Below are 15512 nucleotides of genomic sequence, written 5' to 3'. Positions count from 1 at the left end.
TCTGTGTTTCTGGTTAGACTGTATGTTCTAAAGGACAGAGTCAACATACTAAAAGCTTCCATCTATCTTTCTCTCTTCCTTCCTCTCTCACTTCTCCCTCCTTCCTTCCCTTCACTTCTTCTCTCTCTCCCTCCCTCCCTTCCTTCCTTGACTTTCCCATAGTGTGTACACCAACATTTGGGGAATACAGTAAATTATCAATAGTCACCTTATAAATAAACACAGTAATACCAGACTTTAATCAATGGGGTCCTTGGTGCTTCTCTATTACACAGCCTGATCAATGGGACACACAAGTTCTCTTGCATCCCTCAGCTTTTACCTTGGAATTCAACACCCTTCAGCGTGTTCCTTTGTGAGAATACTTAGTATTACTAGGACAGATGTCAAGTTTAGGTTCCACTTTCAAATTTTATGTATAAGTTTTCCAAAAGCGCAGAAAAAGTCTAAGAAATATGAACAAATTTAAAGAAAAGAGTGAAGTATTCCAGTAATTAAATCACTTAATTATTTATTTCAATAGTGTGTGAAGTCACGCAGTCCTCATTTAGAGAGTCAGTGATAACAGAATTGGAAACAACTAAACCAAGAAGGGACTCACCTTCTGGTTTTACAGATGAGTCAGCTGAGGCTCAGGCAGACACTGAGTCTAAACGAGGTACTGCATCTTGCAAAGCTGTTTGCCCCCCTTCCTCTCTGGCAGCACCTCTCCACAAAACAGTTCCTCTATATCTGCCAAACCCTTTCCTATTAAGTCCTTCTCATCTCTCAAAGATTGTTTGTAAATAAAATGCAGCCCTATCCGGGAACCAAAGTTGGACGAGAAGATCCACTCATAGAGATCTCTTGCATTTTTTGAAATTATCTTACTTATACTCCTAGGACAGAATAACTTTCTAGAAGTGGGCTCTAAGCCTTGATTAAGAGAGAATTTTTGTGGAGGTGAGAGGTAGCTGTATGGGGTGAGTTATAGATTTAGATACTAAACAACGATTTTGTTTCTTTTTAAGAGTCTGTTGCCAGGAATAGGAAGTCTGAGGACAAGCAGAGGTGGGACAGAACTGGTGCATCCTTTGGCACAGGGCCCTAGAACCCCCAGGTCAGGCTTGGCAAAGGGTTAGGAAGGATATAGGGCCTTCGCTTCTCTCCTTCCACACATGGAATAGACTTGTATTAGGGAGACAACCTACCTGTAGCCTGAGGGACAACATCTCTCAAAGTCACTCTGGAATCACCTCCCTCCCATCTGCACAATCTTGGCACATCCCCTGAAAGGAAGGGCGGGACCTTGCCCTACCCAAGTCAATCCTCTTGCTCTTGGGACCTAGGAGGAAGGCTGTGCTGCTGCAAACGTGGTCCTAGACCCTTCAACACTTACAAACTCCCTCCTCATTTCTGTTTTGGAGTGGGAGGTAGTAAGGGGAGGAGAAGGAAACATTTTTTTTCCCTAAAATCCCTACCCAAATTTCACTTTTTGTTGTGTTTTACATTTTAAAGGCTGGAAACCAATCGCAATTCTACTCACTTGCCTCAATACGTTTTTGTTCTGTAAGAGCTTTGCCTTTCTGCAGGTAGGAAGTAGCCTTGCCTGGCGTATGCTTTGGAAGCAGCTGCCTAGAGACTCCTCCCTGGAGAAGTGGCTTTATCTCTCTAGACCTTAGATTTTCCATCTGTTCAATAAAGGGGTTGATGGATGATGTCTAAATTCTCCTCCACCGTAGACATTGTGAGAGTCTGTAAGCCCCATTGTCCTTTGACTTTTCCACACGAGTGTCCAGCACAGAGATAGTTAAAAATTAAGGATCTCTCCCACGGAGAGTTGTTAACACGAGGGTGAGGCTCACGGGGGCTGCAGTTTCGCAGCCCTGCCCGCCCTGGAAGATTCCCCTCTCCAAGATTTCCCGAGTAGGAAGCTGCGGCAGGGTCTCCTCTCTTTATCCCTCTCCCCACGCGCCAAGGCGGGAGGTCCTCGCAGCGCAGCTCTGTCGGTCTCCTGGACACCCAGCTGTCTATACCATCCTCAAACCGGAATAAGCCGGGACCATTAAACCTAGCTCGGTTCCTCACAGCCCTGCCCATCCCTACTCCCCCTCGAGGTCTCTCTCGGTTCCCACTACTTTCCACTTTCAGAAATCCTTCCAGCCGCGCCAACCACACTTTGTACCCCTTGCTCGGGCTCTCCGAGCGAAGCAAGCTCTGCCTCAGAGCAGGGCGCTCTGCCGGGCGTCCCGGGCTCCAGCACCCCGCCTCCCCTCGCCAGCCTTTCTTGTTCTCAGCCCCCCACACCCCGCCCCACGACCCTGCGATCGCCTTCTCCTGAAACTCCCTGGGTGCTCTCCGGGCATACTCCTTCCTGCATCCGCGCAGAGAGACCCCCGCCCCCCTGGCTCCCATCTCCGCAGCAAAACCACAGCGGGTCAGTGGGCAGGGCGCCTGGCCCAGCCGCGCACCCGGCCCGGCCCTCTGCTGGGCGTGGGCGGAGGAGGCGCCGGGCCTCGCCGGGCTCCGAGACGCGCTCAGCTCTGCCGGGCAGCCGCACGGCGAGGCCGGATCTCCAGAGCAGCTTCGCGCGGGAACCCGGCACTGAAGCGCCCGAGTCGCAGTCTCTGGCCCGCGGGCGACCCCAGGACGCAGGAGCCCCCGGCCGCCGCTGGAGCTCCGCGCATTGTGCCGGAGCTCGAGCGGCCCGCACGCTCCTTTGCCAACCCCGTCGAAGGAGGGGCGCGCGGGGGCCCCCGAAGAACCTCCCGCGTGTCCCCGCGCCCTCCCCTTTTCCCGCCCACCCACCCGGCCGGCGCTGCGCTGCGCTCGGATTCCGGGAGGGAAGCGCCGCGCTGTGTCCCTGGCGTCCTCAGTCCTGCCCCGCGAAGTGGAGATGCGCGAGAGGCAGGCGAGGGCGCGCAGCTCGTGAGACGCCGCGCCAGCCGGCACCATGCGCCTGCGGCCGCTGCCCCTCGTGGTGGTCCCCGGCTTGCTGCAGCTGGTGAGTGCCCGGCCCGCCGCGCGCCCCACGCGCTGGGGACAGGTTTCGGCGGGAAAACCCCGCCGGTGCCCAACTCGGAAGCGGAGCCTGGGGCTGTTGGGACATGGGACTGGGGGCGTGCGGAGTGCAGGGAGTTTGGGGTTGCCTTAGGGGCTGGAGGAGAAGAATCGGAGAATGGAATAGTGGGACCTTGAGGCGCGTGGGGGGTTAGCAAGGATTGGAACTTGAGGGCTGGGGTAAAGTAGGCAGGAAGTGGCCGGGAAGAAGGTGCGGGAGAAGGAAGAGGTTTGCGAAGCGGTCAAGGGATGAAGGTAGAGGGACATGATGAGGATGGGCTGAAAGACCTGCCTCCAGCCCAGGATTTGAGGGGCTTGGTGGGGTTTATTTTTCACGTGGTATTTTGCCCAGATGCCTACAGACACTTCTTACAAACCATGGCATCGTGCATCCTCGTTCGCAGGGCCAGTTAGTGGCGCCTTGCTGGGGGAAAACTTAGGCAGAAGACTGAGTTTAGGGGCGATTGGATTTCTCTTCGTTTTCCGTCTGGCGCTGGGGACTGGCATGGGGTTTTTTGCCGGCGGGGACACAGGATGTAACTTTCACGCCCAACTCCACGCAGGACCTCTCCATGTTTCCGAAGACCCCTCCCGCCTGGTCTGGACGGCTCAGGGGGCGCTGAGGACTAGGAAGGGTGGTAGAAGGTGGTTCAGGGTTCGCCAGCGAGGCTCTATAGAGACGACTGTCCCCGGTGTAACTCTCATCTGTCCTCGTTTTCCCGCGTGGCGCCACGCTCTCCTTCCGAAATATACCTATATGCGGTATATATTGCTAGTTAATTATATTCAAGGGAGATCCCGAGTAAGACCTTCAAGAAGACAACTTTTAAAGTAAAATTATAAAAGGGGACTGCTTCGGCTCAGTTCGCCTCTGTGACGGATTTCTTCTGCTCTCTTGGCACTTAATCTTGATACGCTGCTATTAAGAGAGCTTTCTCCAGATTCCACGCTTTCTTTCGTCCTCATACTTAAGACTTTATCCAGTTAGCTCTGGGCTGTTAAGACAAGGTTAAGAAAACCAGCCACGTAGAGAATGATGATTCCTTCCTTCCTTCCTTCCCCTCTCCTTCCCTTCCTTCCTTCCTTCCTTCCATTCCTCCTTCCTTCTTCCTCCCTCCCTTCTCTTTTTCTGCCTGCCTTTTTTCTTCTCTCTCTCTCTCTTATTACCCTTTAAAGGGAAAGATCAAGTAAGTTATGAAAGTTTCTCTATGATACGTATGATATTGTAGAGGCAGACATACTTAGCAAGTTTTGAGGATGGAAGGGACTTTCAAAGGTCTTAGAGAAGGGGAGAGGGTACTGAAGGGCCTGTCCATTCTTGTTAGAGCAGAGATTAGCTTCACCTGCACAGTGTTAACTAAGAAATTCTTCCGTGGCATCAAGAAGAAAATGCAGTGATGTTCCCAAATGTCCTTGAATGAGCCCGCACATACTGGCTATGTACAATACTGCGTGTTAAAATAAATTTACATCCAAGGCATTATGCATGCAACAGATATGCCATATTAGTCTTTAGTATCACTTGCTCTTTAAAAATGTTTGTTCTGGGTTGCAATGAAAGGTGATCTAACAAAGCAGCATTTGTATGGTCTGGAAGTAAAACTCTAACAGCCTGGGGAAGTCGGGTGCTCAGGTAGGGTCTTCAGAATATCTGCATGAATTTCTTAGTTCATTAATTTAACTTTGCCTTCGATGATCATGAACTGTGTATCTCTTCACTGTGTTTGACTTAAAGATGAGGAGGTATATTTGGGCATGTGTTGGGAAAAAGTTCTCCTATCAGCTACTATATTGGAAATGTTAGATTTCTTATTTTCACACCACTGTAGTCAATAAGGAACAGGAAATACATCTTGAAGGGATTATATACCCTCCTTAAGAGCCAGATTCTAATATTACAGCACGGATTGATTGATTAGTTTTTAAGGAAGCTTATGTCCAATTCTAATCCATGTTGGGATTGTGCTTGGGTTGTAATGTTTTTTTCCTGGAGCACTTTATCATGGTAAGTGAGGTGGGAGCTGCAGCTGTGTGATAAGCCACGTTCCTTACACTGCCATCCTTTTGGACAATAAAAGGCTGTTTACATTCTCTACATTCTTGGAGCTGTTTCCAGCCTTATAACACGAGGGGGTTAGGATGTGAAAGGAAAACAGAGTGGCTGAACAGGGTAGACCCAAATTAAAATCTCCCCCAACCCTTCCACGCGCCCCACCCCAGCTGGTATCCAAAAGGACAGTTGATCACTTGGCCCTTTGGATGGCTCCTAGTTTTTTTCCACCTTTTTCAGCTGACATTGAACTTCTTTGGTAAATCCCAACAGCAAGTAGATGAAATGTTTTCTAGATTTGAAAACTAGTCTTTTAATTTTCTAGGACCCGCATGTACTTAGTAAATCTGCCCTTGATGGGGAGGGAGTCGAAGTTGGGTAATTGTTGGAACTGGATTTTACTTTTCCCTTTGCGCTGCTAGCCTGAAGAACATACTTTTTCAGATGCTAAAAATTTTTAATGAGTAGTGGATTCCTTTGGGAATACTGAAAATTTAATTTTAAGAAAATTCCTTGTTTCATCTGAAAGCAGTCACAGGGAGTTGGGCCCAAATAAGTCACAAGCCATATAATGCTTTTACAGTAACTAAAATGTTTGTACATGTTTTTGTCATATTTAAAATTTTTAAGAAAACAATAAGCTGCCTTGATAAAACTGCAGGTAGCCTATGAAGTGTGTGTGTATGTGACCTGGCCTTGCCTGATTTTCCTGGCCTGTGCTCAGTGTGTTTAACAGACTTCTATACCTAATTAATAGGATTACTAGGCATTTGCAAAATTTAAATATCAGTCCTGAATGTATTATTTTCTCTGAAACTCTTATTCAGAAGCATATTCTTTATAAAAATATTAGCAGCACATTATTTCTTTTCTGCCATCTAATGAAGAGAAAATTAGCATTTGAAATTAATATTATAATAAAATGAGTGTTGTTTCATGCCATGATACAAGGTAAAGACTTCCCCAGTTGACAACTTCCTAGAGATTTGCATGATAATTTATAACTCATAATAAGTGTGAATTTTGCCTTTAAGTAAAATGCAGATTGTGAAAGATTAAATTTGAATTTAAATGGATGATTAGCTTGAGTTTAAGATAAAATTTAGCGATGATTTTTAAAATAAGTTCGTTATACATTTCAACTTGCTTTTCTGTTATAATGATGAGTTACTTGAGTAAAATAGAAATTAAAAGTGATGCAAGTTAGCAAATTTTTAGAATCGTACAAAATCAGAATATTGTGATGCAAGATGTTACAATTTTAAGTTCATCCTCATTATGTAGTATTGACCCACATAAACTTATTAAAGATACTTTTGTTTACCTTAACAAATTAATAATTTTAGTATTTGTTTAATGTGATATTCCTAACATATGCTTATCCCAGTTCTGTATTTATAAGAAGTGATAACTCATGATAGTCTTCCATTCATAAATCACAATTTCCCTCGTACGGTTTTGATCAATAAACATCAAAACACTATTTCCCAGTGTAGGATCGATGGTCATCTGTTGGCTGGATAACAATGCGGAGGAGAAAAAACACCACCCTATCGTGATTAGGGCAGAGTTGGCTGGGCTTTAAAATTTTCTCCTCATTAAAAGAATCATTATCTTAGACATTTTTAAATATGAGGATTAGGATTAGACAATTAAGTCCTCTGTCCCAGCCACACACCTCCCAGTGTAAATTGTATTCCCTTGGCCTCTTCTGAGATTATGTTATCTGGTTCAGTTTTATGTGCTTTCCACATAGGAAACTGACTCTTCTTGGCAACTTATTTCATAGTTTAATAGATTTCCAAATGAAAAAGAAAAGCTTTCTTCATCTTTATTCTGTAATTTTTTTTCTTAATTTTCTTTTTTATTGTTTCTGATTTATGGTCAAAATGCTAAATAAGGCGGAAGCCTTTTTTGAAAAACCTTTTCGAGGTTTTACATTGTCAGCTTAAAATGTGTAGCTCTTGCAAATCGAATGAATTAGGAAATGTTGATTTTCATAATATCTTGCCCACTTTTTATCTATTAAAGAGCTAATCAGTACATTTTGAATGATTTAGTCACGTAGCACTCACAATCAAAGATGAATAGAAATGTGTCACAGATTTGTGATTTTGTCAGAGCTCTAGGACTGCCCCTTACTGTTTACACATTCTGTGGACTGCTTTACCTGAAGCTTTGCTGGGCAAGATTTGAAAAAAGAATTAGAGCCGCACACTCAAGTGCCTACAGTTAGAGCTGTGTCAGCGTTTCTGTAAAGAATCTCATTTCTATCTTAGCCAGAGGCATTATTGCCAGCTAGAAGTTGGCATTTAATATCTTGATTTGGGAGTCAGTTATTTTAAAGCTGCTTTAAAAAATTAAAAAATTGGTGCAAATGATTTTGAGCACTCATCCATGTGAGGTTACTCTCTAGGTGTTCTTAGAGTATGCAGGATGATGACTTAACAAATTAATTTCCATATTTTTCTTGCACACTGGTTATAATTTAAATTGTAATATGTTTAAGTTATTTTAATAATCTTTTCTCAGTTAACCTATTTATTGCACTGTTAAGATTTTGTAACACTATTTCATCATGAGTATTTTTAATTGTGCCAAATTCAGATGCCCTAGTCAGTGTTTTTATGAGTCTTTATTTGCTAATAGTCTATTTGAATTTTTTATTACTTGTGAAATGACCAGTCGTGTTGTTGACAGCTCCATTCTTTATTTCAAAATCCCACTCAATAGAAAAGGATCTAAAGCAAATTTGCAGTATAGATTTTCGTGGTACAGAAAGAATTCTAACGTATGATTGATTGAAAACTTCCATTTTATGTTATTTTTACTTATGAAAATCTAGATAAAAACTTTCAAATAACTGTTTGGTTCATTATCCTGTAAAATCAGTATAGAATAAGGAATTCTGTTTCTTTATAGAACTACTGTTAACAATAAAATTTTCTTTATTTAAACCCAAAAGCTAAAGGAACTATGTCTTTTTTCCTAGCCAGATCACTCAAGAAATTAAAATAGTTGTCTTTAAAATTGCCATTCTTGTAAATTTTGCCTTTCTTAGATTTATAGACCTATGGTAATAGAAGTGGGAAGTTTTATCAGCTTAAACTACGGTGATAATAATGCTGTCTCAGATTTGCATGTACTTACCTGTTTTCAAGTTTCCTTCACATCGTTTATCCCATTCTATTCTCGCAATAAAACTACAGGATAAAGGAGGACAATTTAATGTTTCCGTTTGTGTATTGGAAAGAACCATGCATTTGGTGTCAAGAGACTGGAGATCTATTTCTAAATAAATTGCACATTCAATGATTATTTACTGACTGTTTTGACCCGGACTTTACATTAAGACTATAGCAGACCTTGAGAACATAGCAGTACCATTAGAGCTGGTCCGAGAATGAGAGTGTTGGGGCTGGGTGTGTGCACACACATGTGTGTATGTGTCTTGGGCAGGTCATTTAACAGCCTCACACCCCTCATCTGTAAAAGGAAGTCATTAATGATAAAGTAGATGAAAAATGATTTCTAACATCTCTTTTCTTTTTTATATATATAGTAACAGTATTTTTGGATTTTTTTAATGAATTACAGTTTTAGTTACTGTACAATTTCAAATATGTCTTACATACAAACATTTTTTTAAATATAAATTTTACATGGAATTTATGCTGTTTACCACAGCACAAATGATACATATATTTAGAGTAGATTTAAAACACTGCAAGACTGATTAATGTTATCCCTGCTTAGGGAAAAGGAAAATTTAGTGAAACGAGGCAAAAGGAATTGATGAGCACTTATGCAACGCATATAATCAACAAAATCAATAAAACTTAAATTAAAATGGTGTATTCAGGACTTTTTCTATATATACCGTTTTAAAATTGTAGACTACTTACATCTAGTCATTGCTTTAATTTAAATAGAAAGTAAATTGACTCTCAGTTAAATTCTAATTATTAAGATAAGCAACATTATGGTTTAACACTGTACTTTCAACCAGAAAACTAGCATGTAACTTTTGTACACCTCAATAGAATCCAGCCTATTTAAATCAGGAATACTTTTAACTAACTCCAAGGTTTCAGGAGTTCAGTTGTAAATGGTATGAAATTTTTAAAAGAAAAACCAAAAAAGAACTGGCATGTGAGACCTGTCGAAGATGGAGAAAATTGTTAATGGTCTTAACATTAGGAGACAAGCCAGTCAAAACAGACTGACCAGTCCTGGGCTTCATTCCAAATATCCTTTAAACAATGTAAATGCCTTTAAAAATGAGCCTTGACTTTGTGATATTGTTGTTTGGGGCCAAATAAAGTAATTCTAAGGTCATGAAAACACTCGTGTGAATCTCTTCATGCAAGAATATGCAAGATTGTGCTTTTTTAAGCATTGTCATATATACTGAAAATTTTAAAATCTCATCAGTTTCACTTTGTTACATAGCATGTGTATTTATTCACTCAAAATGGTAAGTAATTTAAGGAATAGTCTAGATTACTTGAAGGGAGAGACCATGTGTGTAATTTATATGGCTGTTAAAAGTCCCTGTGATTTCTGTTCCAGAGTTCTAGCCCTTGTTTATGTGTGTAGACTTACCAGTGAAAGTGGTTGATTGATTTTGACAGTATGCACAATACTTTGAGTGGATAATGTATACAATAAGATAATAGGGACTCTAAAGAATCATTTAACAATTGGTAATAATGATAATTTTTATTAATAAAGTTTTGCATTTGGATAATCCCAACAGAAGACATCTGGGACCAATATAAGGAATGTGGCTACAGAAATGAAAAGGGAGGTGAAGTTTTCAAAGGTGTGTTTTCCATTTTGTGGATGACCTGTTGCTCCCATGTTGAGGACTGCCAAATTCGAACCTCTGTTCCTACCCTATTGCTCAGGCTCCAAGGCCGTATCTCCATGGCTTACTGTTCATTTTGACTTGGGTGTTTTACTACTGACTCAGATTCAACATGTCCAAAGCTGCACACCTTTGTCCTGAACCAAGTGCCTTCCAACGCTGATGGATTCAGATCTCCATCTCCCCCTCTTTAATGTCTGGTATCTTGTTCCTACAAGTGACTTGGTAAAACACTACATGGTTTACAAGATTCTTTCACGCTTGTGACCTCATGGTTCATCTTCCCATAAGCTCTGAAAGGTAACAGAGCGATAGTTATTGCATCCCTTTTACGGATGAAGAAAAAAGGCATTGAAGATTTCCGAGACAGACTGTAGACCACACAAAAGGTGAAAAGGTGAAACTTGAATTGTCCACCTGGTCCAGCTGTTAGGTCATGGCAGCATCTGTTTGTAGCAGAAGGTTGTGAGATCCCTCATTGACACCAAGAGTGGTGGGCTTGAGGGACATTTCTAGGAAACATCACGTTCTGCTCAGCAGCCACACTGAGATAGAAACCTCAACTCATTCATTTTAGGAGTGTTTTAAACAAGTTTGTCATAAAGTCAAACAAGTTAAACAGAATAAACAAATTCTTGAATCCTGTCCCTTAGTCAGGAGTTCTGTTTAAAATTTAGCCTCACGGAGTGTAGTTGCCAAGTGCTCCAGCTTTTATATAGCTTTAGTGTTAAGTTGATGGCCGAGTAACGTGGTTCCAGTCAGAATCGGCAGAGGACTTGAGAGTTCCTGCCATTTCTCAGGATCTCAACGTGTACCACTTCAGACTGAAAAAATGAACAAGAAGAGAGAGAAAGGCCTTCATTTCTATTAAGGGCCACTGAATGCTCGTTTTCTAAGGACAAATGGGAATCTCTTTTCAGCATTTCTATGCACCCTCCTCCCTTTTTGGTTTCCATTCTCACTCTTGGCATCTGTAGCCTTCTAACTCTCCCCCCCAGGATTCTCCAGGTGTTGGACGCACCTCGCCAGAAAGCACTAAGAGCCAGATGCCAGGGCGTGCAAAGCCCACGCCCTTGCTCTGAAGTGTAACAAATACCCTGGGGTGTCCTCGTGGGAGCAGGCTGAAGCTGCCCTCAAGGGGTCTTTGTCTGAGCTCGTGCACGTCCATGGCTTCCTCTCATTCTCTGACCTGCCGCCCCACTCCTCCCCATACTTCCCTGGAAGCGCTTCATTATAAATCACTTGCACTCAGACCTTGTCTCTGTGTCTGCTTATAAGATTTCTGTTTGCATTTTTTGTAATATTCTGAAATTTTTAAAGTAGTCATTCTCACCCCTGCATGCTTTCACCATCTCACACTGAGATAATCCCTGTTAGTAGCTTAATCTTTTATGGATATGGTGATGTGTGCTTTTATCATAATTATATCAACACAACGTTTTCTGTAACATGTTTTTAATGCAGTAATATATTGTGGCCACTTTTCTACAGGACAGGACAACTTACATTTTTGTGGATTCATGGTATTTCGTGGCATTGATAATTATCAGTCTCTTATTAGTTAATATTTTGATGGTTTTGAATTTTTTTAGTACATTTGTGAGTAGATCTATAAAGTGAATTCCTGGAATTGCAAATACTAGTTCAATGATGGAATGTACAATATGAATTTTGATAAATATAAATTTTATCGTAAATGACTATATGAAAATTCATTACCACTTAGTGTATGGGCGTGCGTATATCCTTACCTGGAGAGTGCTTTGTTCTTTTTTTTTAACCTTTGCCAATCTACTCCAGGAAAACACCTCGTTGTTTTTAAAATGTGTTGTATATTACTTATTAGGAAGGTGAAGTATGTTTTCATATTTAAGAACCATTTGTATTTCTTATTTTATGAATTTCCTTTTAAATAATTCTCCATTTTTCAATTCTTTTTGTTCCTAAAGACTTCAAACTTTTATGGTTTCTTTTTTATATTGTTCTTGCACAATTGTTGTTTATTTTATTATTCCTGGATATTTTATATATTGTGGGGTTGTTGTGGATACCATTTCTCTGCCTGAATTTTAAAATTGTTTTTTGCTGGAATATAGGAAAGCTATTTATTTTAGTATATTTGTGTTTGAATTAGTTCTATTTCTGAACTGGATTATTAGTTTAATAATTTTTAATTTGATTGTCATGGATTTTGTGTATAGACAATCATATTACCTGTAAATAATCTTATATTTAGCTCTTTCTACTTAACATTTATGCCTTTTAAATTAAGATTTATTCTCCTAGTGTACTGGATAGAATAATGCTGAATAGAATTGTTGAGTAACATTGTGAAAATGGGTATTTTTTTCATGGTTCAAACTTTAATGTAAACTTTACTAAATATGATGTTTGTTTTTAGTTTCTGATAATGTATCTAATTAAGAATATACTTTTATATTCCAGATTAAAATAAATTTACGTCGAAAATAGAGGTTGATTTCAAATAACACGTTTAGCATTCCCCAAAATGATCGTATATTTAAAAAATGTTAACCTGCTTATGTTTCTTATTTATGAATAGGTTTCCTAATGTTAAGCTGTTTGAACAAAGTTGAATTATCTATATTTTAATACACTGATATGTGTGTTTTTATTTTGTTAGTATTTTATTTAGGAACACTGCTGACTTTATATTCATAAGTGAAATATAGCAAAAGTGAAACATGTCAGGTTTTGCATCAGGATTATTCTAGGATCATAATTAGAGAGCCTTCTATTTTTTTGCTCTCCGTTCTGGGAGAAGTTAAAATAGTTGAGAATTGTTTTTCCCTTGGGAGTTTCTTGGGAATCATTTTAATCCATTTGAGCTTTTTTGTTTTAGGAGAGATTTTTTAATAAGCTTTTCATTTCTTTTATGGCTCTTTATCCATTCAGATTTCTTTTTAACTCTTATTGGATCCCTTTTATTAATTTTGCATTTTGCAAAAGAAATGCATTTTTTGTGTATCTTCACATTTATTTAGCATGTAATTATATATACTATTACCTTAATTTTTAGAAATTTACTCCATACCTGTGAATTTGCACCCTATTTTTTTCCTTAAGTTTGGCTTGTTTTGGAAGAGTAGTAGCTAGGGCCTGCCCTTTTTCTCTCTCTGGATCTATCACTGCAAATAGAAACCTTCTGTGGCAGATTTCATAGTTAGTTTACTAAGCGGTCCAGGCTGAATGAAGACTCAGGTTAAGCGGTGAGTGTGGAGAACTCCATCCCTCTTTCTGCTCAGTGTAGCCGCCCTAATACCTGCTTGTGTTCCCAGCTCTTCCTGCACCAAGCTTGGTGGTGGGAAGAGGGTACTCTGTGGGGGGCAAATGCCAGCTTACTGCTCAGACGCTGTTCTCATTTGCCTTTGTTTGGCTGCAGGCTGCTAAGCACATTTGCTTTTCCATTATTTTGATTCGCTCTTCTTTATATCTTCTAGAGATTCTCAAATTTTGTGGACTCTTGACACCCTTTCTTCTTTCTAGCACCAATATGCGTTCATTCTTGCTTTTGCATTCCTAGTTCATTTCTTTGGGAATTGGGAGTGAGGCAGAGTAAATACATTCACTCAGCTTTCTTCATTGTGGCTGGAAATCTTGTCGCCACTTTGGCTCATCTTTCCTCATCCCTTATAATACCCATTCAGTCTCAAAGTCCTATGAAATTTCCTTCCAAATCCCTCTGTAAACTGTTTCTTTCTCTCCACCTGCTGCCATTTCATCACTATGGCAGCCTTGTAGCTCCTCTACTTTGTTCCAATGTGAGCTTTCTAAATTCATTCGACATGTCACAGAATCATCTTTCTTAAATTCTCCTTTGATTTACTGTGCCACTCTACTATTACGAATGAAGTTGTGATTCCCTTTTTCTTAACATGTTGAGTCTAAATTTCTCTTCTTGGTTTCCCAGCCTTAAATCTCTCATCCAATTTTCATTGCATTTTCTTTTCTTTCTTTTTTCTTTTGGTGAGGAAAATTGGCCCTGAGTTAACATCTGTTGCCAATCTTCCTCTTTTTTTTTCTCTCCCCAAAGCCCCAGTACGTAGTTGTATATCCTAGTTGTAAGTCCTTCTAGTTCTTCTGTGTGGGACACTGCCTCAGCGTGGCCTGATGAGTGGTATGTAGGTCTGTGCCCAGGATCCAAACCAGCGAACCCCAGGCCCCCAGAGTGGAGTGTGTGAACTAACCACTACGCCACTGGGCCAGCCTTCATTATATTTTCTTAACTGCAATCAGGTCTGTGTCCTTAATACTCCATGAACACTTCAGAGTAAAGGGAAAGCATAGTATTGATGTCAGACTGACTTGGATTCCAGTGCTTTCTCTGGTGTTTTGGACAAGCCAATAAGTCTACTTAATTTTAGTTCCTTTCCTCATAAAATAATGGTAATATAAGCTATCTCATAGAGTTATGATGATTATATACAAAAATATAAAGTGGCTAGTACCTAGGATTAGCTTAACAAAGGTCAGTTTTCCTTTCCACCTGCAACAGTTTAGGTTCTTTATGTGCACACAAGAGAAACTAACTCTGACGAGCATAAGCAGAGAAGTTGTTTTTGGAAACAGGGCAGCTCACAAAAAAGGAGAACCAGGCAGGCGTGTCTAAAGCAGAATCAAAGGTCTAGATATCAAGAAAATATCAATTAACTAAGATGATGAATAAATGTCAATCTTTTTTTTTCTCCAGTCTTTGTTTTACTTCCTTTAAGATGTCATGTTCTGGTTGAGAGAGCCTAGTTGGCTTGGGTCATATGCCTTGGCTTGAGAAGGGTGGAACTCTTTTTTTTTACTGAGGAAGATTCTCCCTGAGCCAGCATCTGTTGCCAATCCTCCTCTTTTTGCTTGAGGAAGATTAGCCCTGAGCTAACATCTGTTGCCAGTCTTCCTCTATTTTGTATGTGGGTCACTGCCACAGCATGGCTGCTAACTAGTGGTGTAGGTCCACACTTAGGAACCAAACCTGGGCTGCCAAAGTAGAGTACACCGAACTTAACCACTGGGCCATGGGGCCAGCCCCAAGAAGGGTGGAACATGTTGATGAACAGTTCCACACATCCTAAGAAATCAACATGATATGTTCCCGTTAGAGAACCTGTGATCAGCACAGCCCCTTAAGAAAGAGCTCTGTTGGACAAAGAGACCCAAACACGGACAGAGAATACCCATTCTAGCTCTTTGTATTAATCAGTGTGGTCTTTCACTCATAAATAGGCATAGACAACCAGAGAGCATTTAAGAGAAATCATTGGCAAAACAAAACCAAACAGAAGAAGAAGAAAAAAAGAAGGATAAAGAGAAACAAATAGAATCTACCTTGGCAGAAACAAATAATACAGGGGACAGATTTCAATTTTAAAGATTCCTAATTAATATTCTCAGAGTCAAGAAAGTGCTGCATCCTGAAAATAAGAGCAGGCTTCTATGAAGAAAGATCAACTGGGTAATGAGAAAGAATTCTTGGAAATGAAATATATAACTGACAAAATTAAAAAGTTGGGGAAAAGATTGAAAAGAACAGGGCCGAAGACC

The 15512-nt window shown here is 40.6% G+C and overlaps 1 protein-coding gene across 1 annotated transcript in view; it reads left to right on the top strand.

Annotated features, from left to right (window-relative positions):
- Positions 1-1984: 1984 nt before the first annotated feature.
- NXPH2 (neurexophilin 2) overlaps positions 1985-15512 on the top strand; it is a 117331-nt gene continuing 103803 nt past the window's right edge. The window contains exon 1 of the mRNA XM_001490358.6: positions 1985-2983. Coding sequence (XP_001490408.1) covers positions 2933-2983 — 51 coding nt within the window. The 5' untranslated portion in view covers positions 1985-2932. The remainder of the gene's footprint in view (positions 2984-15512) is intronic.

Source organism: Equus caballus, chromosome 18 (genome assembly GCF_041296265.1).
Source record: "Equus caballus isolate H_3958 breed thoroughbred chromosome 18, TB-T2T, whole genome shotgun sequence".
In the NCBI taxonomy this organism is placed as follows: Eukaryota; Metazoa; Chordata; class Mammalia; order Perissodactyla; family Equidae; genus Equus; species Equus caballus.
The sequence above is the reverse complement of the archived record's forward strand: the minus strand, read 5'-3'. Positions and strand labels throughout refer to the sequence as shown.